This window comes from Aplysia californica, unplaced genomic scaffold, assembly GCF_000002075.1.
Source record: "Aplysia californica isolate F4 #8 unplaced genomic scaffold, AplCal3.0 scaffold01156, whole genome shotgun sequence".
In the NCBI taxonomy this organism is placed as follows: Eukaryota; Metazoa; Mollusca; class Gastropoda; order Aplysiida; family Aplysiidae; genus Aplysia; species Aplysia californica.
The window spans coordinates 77,351-84,182 of record NW_004798426.1 but is presented as its reverse complement, the minus strand read 5'-3'; the positions used below and the strand labels follow the sequence as shown (position 1 = coordinate 84,182).

Sequence of the window (6,832 nt, the reverse complement as noted above, 5' to 3'; positions counted from 1 at the left end):
ACACACACACACACACACACACACACACACACACACACACACACACACACATTTTAAGAAACTAACCAGAAAAAAACCGGAAAAAATAGTAAATCTCACATGATCTAACGCTGGTAAAACAGACAGGAAAAGAACATGAAAACAAAAACAGAAACAAGAACAAAACAAAACAAAAATAGCCCGAAAAGACAAACCCTAATACAAAACAAGCAAAAAAACATAAAAGAAAAAGAAGAGAGAGAAAAAAAATAGACCAGAAAACCGCGAAAAGAGCAACAAAAGAGAGATAATGATGATGATAAGGATAGGAGGATTACCTTCCAGGAACTGGCTCCTCGTAATCATGTCTGCCAGAGCAGCGGCCGGCGGGCTTGGTCCAGGCGAGATACACACACTGGACATCTGTGCCCAGACACTCTCCCCTGGGGGCCGGACTCCCAGTTTGCCGGACATCGGCCGGTGGATATCCAGAATGCCGGGGACTGGTCACTCACTCGATGGGGCACTCAAGTACGCACGCACGAGCTGACCACTGGGGTTTTTTTTTCTTTTTCGAGCGTTTTAAGCTCAGTGGAAGCCAAAGACACAGCCGGCGGGATATACACAGCGGGTGGTTCAGAAACTGGGTCAGTTGTTCTTTGTTGGATGTTTTTTTTTTATCCTTCGAGGTATAAGGGATTTGTTAAAATAATAATATTATTTCCCAGCCTTGTGTTTTTCAGACTCGGCGGGTTAAATAGCTTGTTTCCAATTTCAGTTCATATTCTTATATTTTTTTTAAAAACCTCTCTCTTTTTCCCTCTGTGTTTCGTTGCCGCTGGAAGTACAAGAGTATTTTCGTTTCTCTGTTTTTCTCCTCCTGTTTGTCTGTTGTTAAAAGTACATAACCTGTGCGAGGAAAAAGAACATTCTTCTCTTTGAACAATTTTGTTACTGAAATCTTTTCAATAAATGTTCTCTAAGTCGTTTGTTCTTCAAATCGCTACATCAGAATCAAAAATCCCTATTGGACGTTTTTGGTTATTTTTGGTTACTTAGACCATGAGGTCAGAAACCAAATGTTCTATCTGCTCTATCAAAATTATAAGATTATTTAATTTGGAGTCATTATTAAAATATTCCAAGAATTGCTTTCGAAAACGCTTAGCACGTTCTGAAACTGAAACATTTTTACGTCAAATTCCTCAAAACTAAGTACTGAGCAGATAGAACTTTGTGATTCTAGGATAGCAATGAGACATTGACCCTTTAAAGAAGGAGCAGATCCATGATGATAATTACTGTCCTATCAGCAAAAGACCAATGTTCATTATAAAATGTATTTATATAGCGCATATCCATGCTCTACAGTATGCTCTACGCGATTCACATCCTTATTGTTTGTTTGGCTGTGGGGTGTTTTTTGGGGGTTTTTTTTATTTTGTAAGTGTTTTACAGCGGTCGCAACTGCATAAGGTCATATGAGTGCGCGGGGCACACCAAACATTTACAGTTGGCAGGAAATTTTGAATTTTGCCCAAGTGGCGGCCGGAGCCTACTTTTATCGCTTTTAGACCATCAAAAGTATATATTCTTCTCGAAAACGAGGAAGAAAAAGAATATATTCTTTAACGTGCGCAACTTACACACGGGACCTTCGAGATTTTTCGCCTTTGTCCGAGATGGCTTCTATCAGAAGATCTGAAGTGTGGCTGAAAGACAGCAGTAAGAAGGAGCTAAGGTAGAAAGGCTTCAGAAAGAGTCAGGAACCAAGAAGAGGGGGAAAAGGAGGTGAGGGGGTGGGGCAGAAAGTGGAGACGAAAGCAGACGACAGAAGATTGCAAGAGAGCAGGAAAGGAGATGAAAGTAGACATTTTTAGAGAAGAAAATTTTTCCGCCACTACCCGGATTCGAACCCGGGACCTTTGAATGAGAGGCGAACACCTTAACCTCTAGGCCACGAGAGCCCCCTAACAGCCTTTATTACCCCAGCAAACCATAGAGCTTCCAGAAACATTCTCAGAAGTCCGGGAAGCACACCGTGCAAGTTACAGATTTCACGCGCTCAAACACTAACAAACTAACAAGATATTTCTCTGTCTATAGCTATGTACCCATTCCCACCTGGATGAAGTGAGGAAAAATCGTGTAATGTGCCTTTCCCAAAGACACAACGTTGGGACTCTGAATGGATTCGAACCGACTACCATACGGTTCCGAGTCCGAGAGCCTAACCACTAAGTAACTGACACCACTGTTTCGGCATTATTTCTAAATATACACGAGTCAGAAACACAATTTAGTATAATACATGATTTCAAAATAAGAATACTGAAGCCCGCCTGTGGGATAAAGAATACTGTTAATTTATTGATTGATTGATTGATTGATTGATTTATTGATTTATTTGTTTTTCTATCTATATATGTATTTATTTCTTTTTTTTGTAACGTGTATTACGATGCTCCCAACTGCAGGTTTCATGAGCGCGGACACGTTAAGCATTTACCTTGAAACTTCTGTGTGAATAACGAAGTTTTGGTTCTTTTTTAAAATTGTCTCAAAATAGCGCATTTGCAAGATAGAATGAGCGTTATCGGAAGTTAAAAATAAACACGTATAGGGAAATAAATAAAATAATAATGATAATAATAATAATAATAATAATAATAATAATAATAATAATAATAATAATAATAATAGTAATAATGAAATAAAAATAAAAATAATAATAATAATAATAATAATAATAATAATAATAATAATAATAATAATAATAATAATCATCATCATAATAATAATAATCATCATCATAATAATAATAATAATAATAATAGTAATAATGAAATAAAAATAAAAATAATAATAATAATAATAATAATAATAATAATAATAATAATAATAATAATAATAATAATAATAATAATAATAATCATCATCATCATAATAATAATAATAATAATAATACTAATAATAAAAATAATAATAATAATGATAATTGTGTTGGATATAACATTGTAACGAAATGAAGAAATGCATGTACTCAGATAACACTACGTTCAACCGCGAATAAAACTCAAATTGTTTGTTAGAAACTTGGAGAGCCTAATCATAGTAACCCAAACACGCGCGCGCGTGTGTGTGTGTGTGTGTGTGTGTTTGTTTGTATGTGTGTTTGTGTGTTTGTGCGTGTGTGTGTGTGTTTGTGCGTGCTTGTGTGTATACATGCGTGTGTATGTGCATGTGTGTGTATTTGTTGCGTGCGTGCGTGCACGAACGCGCTCGGGCGCTTGCACGCGCGCGTGTTTGTGTATTTGTGTGCGTGTCTGTGTGTGTGTGTGTGTGTGTCTGTGTGTGTGTGTGTGCGTGTGTGTGGTTTGCGGGTGCTCTGGAGGGGTTTGACGCCCCTTTTCTAATCAAACATCTATCGTCCTTATGATAAGACAATATGACCTATTTGTGCTGCTGCAAGTACATGTATTGTAAACCTATTAAAAAAACTATTTGAAATCATTATGAGTTTACAGCGACTACTAGAATTTCTTTTTATTTCCAGGCTTTTTACAGCACCGACGCACGTGACGAAATCTAGCACTGAACGAGGAGTAAAAATAAAAATTATACTAATTGATGTCTTCATTGGGAACTCAATGTTGGTCTACGACTCAAGTCACAGCACTTAGCTCTTAAAGAGATTCCATTTGTCTTCCCGTGACGTCATGCTCGAAAGAAGACTGTTTTAGGTTATTTTAAGAGTAGTGGCTTCAAGCACGGGGGGGGGGGGGGATTTTTGGGAATGTTTTAAATTTTTGTTCTTAGGGGAGCAGGGCAGTGGGTCAAAATGTATCATTTATCGAATAAAAAGCAGATCTTGATAACTATCTTGTTAAATCGCCAGCTGCCACTTCTTCTGTCACCCATAGGAGATGAAATTAATTTTCGCACTAACGTTCTTGGTATAGTGGTTTCGCGCTTTGCCACCGTGGGTGCGGGGGGGGGGGGGGGTCATTATTTTGATGATTTCGGTCTTTCTAAATGAGATGTGTTAGCGCCGATAACCTGCATGTATTTCTAAACGACGACATTGAATAAGACCTCGTTGCCTTTGAATTACAGAGTTCTATCGGTGACATTTTTGGCCACCTTGAGTTACTTAGACCATGCGGTCAGAAACCAAGTGTTCTATCTGCTCTATCACAGTCGTTAGATTATTCGAAGTCGATATCAAGTAATTCCAAAAATTGCATTCGCAAAAGCTTGACATGCTGCGAAAGGCAAACTTTTTGTCGTAAAACTTCTCAAAACTTGGCAATGAGCAGACAAAAATTAATAATTTATGAGGCAGCGTGGTGAAATCAGGCTCTCGTCAAAATAATCAAAGTGAAGAAACTTGCATTTTCCCGCAGGTTAGTGAATTTTTATCAAATTTTTGTTTTTCGGCTCAACACCTTTCACGCCCATTAAAGAACTCATTTCTGAGTGGATTTTTCTGAAAAACGTTGATTAAAGGCACAAAAAATGTTAATTTTCAGTTATCATGGACTCTTAAGCTAAGGAAATAACTACTCTTTGGCGGCCATCTTCTCACTAATTTTACCTCTGAAAACAGGTGACCCCCACCTCCTTCATTTGCAAATAGCTCGACTTGTATACAAGATAAATGGATATTTTTTTCATCCAAATAAAAACAAGTGAACAAGCTTTAGGATGATACCAATAACTCTACATGCCCCAAAATTGACGAGAGCCTGATTCCACCACGCTACCTCACAATTAATAATGTTATGGTAGGGAAGTAACGACATAGAGATAGAAAAACGTTCTCCTTGCAACAAATGCAACCAAAACATAGCCATTACAACTTATTTTTTTTAATTGTCGGGGATTTTACGACCGAAATAATCAAATAATGACCTCCCCCCCCCCCCCCCCCCCGTCCACGGTAGCCAAGCGTCAAACCACTATACCAGGAACGTCAGTGCGTACATTTTCGTCTCCTAAGGGTGCCAGAAGTGGGAGCTGGATGTTGTAATCCTCTCATGCCCGTGTTAGCACTAACACTAAGACTAAGAGTACAAAACCCGTCTCCTGAATGGTCTAAATTGCATGAGAGGTTTACAACATCCCTGGAGAAAGACCAAGATGCTTGATGAAAAAAAAATATCTGCCCACTCGAGAATGGAACTTTGCTTTCCAGCGTGCGAAGACAAATCGCCTAACCGCTACACCACAGACTGTGTAAAGAATATCAGCTGTTTGAGGTGTGACAGGAAACATTAAATGAATGCATGTGGAACGTCCACATCTGTTTTAACCCATACTTCCTTTTTTTTCCTTTAAAAAAAAGTATTTTTACCTCCCGGAATTGACACCATCTTTCATTGAAGTAGGGCTCTTGTAAAGTGTAGATTGGATCAACGAGTACTGTTACTTACTATATTTGATTCTGAGCAATGCATATAAGTTCCCGACATTTTTCTGCAGGTATTCGACATTATTTTGAGGTCATGATATTTTCTTATGTTTAAAAATAAATCTAAAACAATCCAGCTCCTTCCGTTGACACAGATTCTATAACTACCAGGAAGTCTATTAATGCTCAGTCTAAATTCTTAAAGGTCAATATTTATTTTTTTAAAGGACGTGCGTTTCTGTTTCAATCTATTTACAGACAGTGGCATGACTTAGTTTTAGTACTAGTTTTACACTGCTTGAAACACAATAAGGTCAAATACATGTCGAAGATTAGAGGTGTTGAAGGATAGTGTAACAAACACAAAAGAGGAAGGAGGAGAGACAAAGACGACAGATGTTTGGTAAGATGGCAAGGAGCATACCCAACTAGAGCACCTGCCAACCTCGCTTAGGAGAGTGACATGACTGCGCTCTTGTAACATCTGTAAGTGTAAGCTATGATATTATATTACTCTACATTTGGTGTCAGATAGTAAATTATTTTAAGCAAGATTATACCACAAAATCGGCATTATGATTGTATAAAGGTTGGGTCTTTGACTATCTCCGTTTTCGATTAGAAAGTCGTATCGTTCTTAGCCTAGGTTGACCATTGGTAGGTAGTGCTTAACCCGCCTCTGAAATGATCCAAATAGGGGTGTTAAACACCTACATTAAGGGGAACAACACTTTGAAGATAGAAAACGAAAATGGTGTAGATTTAACGCCCCTATAAACACTACTAGGACCCAGCCAAATTAGAAATTCCTGTAAAGTGCCTTACCCAAGAACACAACGACGTACTGAGCTGAGGCTCAAACCCGCACACATGCAGTCTCACGATTACGAGCCCGTTAGCCTAGCCACAAAGCTACCTACGCCACTGAAGTGTATCGCACTTACATTAAAAAAAAAAAAAACACTTCTAAGCAAGAAGATAACATTAAACAGAACAACCCCCACCCCCCAAAAAAAACAAAAAAACAAAACCCCAACAACAACAAAACAACAAAAACATCCTGGAACCAAGATTTCTCAAATAGATCAGGCAGAAAAATTAACAAAAGATAACAAAATTAACAATCGCGTAATTCAAAACTAATTAACAGCTGAAGCGTTGCGATATTTCCATGTGAGAGTGAGAAGACAGTATTTGTAGCAGGAGTGGATCAATGTCATATTGCTGTTCTTATTATTGCCTTTGAGATTAAATTTCTTTTTCTTCTTCTTCTCTTGGTGTTAAAAAATCGATATGAGTAGACTTCGGCCGCCACCCGGACAAAATTCAAAATTTCCTATCAAATGAAAATGTTTAATGTGTCCCTGCGCTCATATGACTTTATGCAGTTGCGAGGGCCTTAAACCGTTAACCACCCCCCCCTAAAAATAAATAAATAAA

At 38.0% G+C, this 6,832-nt stretch overlaps 1 protein-coding gene across 10 annotated transcripts in view; it reads right to left on the bottom strand.

Moving 5' to 3' along the window:
• The window catches only part of LOC101864271 (LIM/homeobox protein Lhx3), a 69,798-nt gene that overhangs the window by 56,708 nt on the left and 6,258 nt on the right, over window positions 1-6,832 (bottom strand). For 7 of the 10 annotated variants that reach the window (XM_035973352.1, XM_005111967.3, XM_035973348.1 and 4 more), the window contains exon 2: window positions 318-888. The exons of 1 other annotated variant lie outside the window; for it this stretch is intronic. In XM_035973352.1, coding sequence (XP_035829245.1) covers window positions 318-453 — 136 coding nt within the window. In that variant the 5' untranslated portion in view covers window positions 454-888. The remainder of the gene's footprint in view (window positions 1-317; window positions 889-6,832) is intronic. 2 more of the 10 variants (XM_035973351.1, XM_013090153.2) reach the window with 1 other exon arrangement.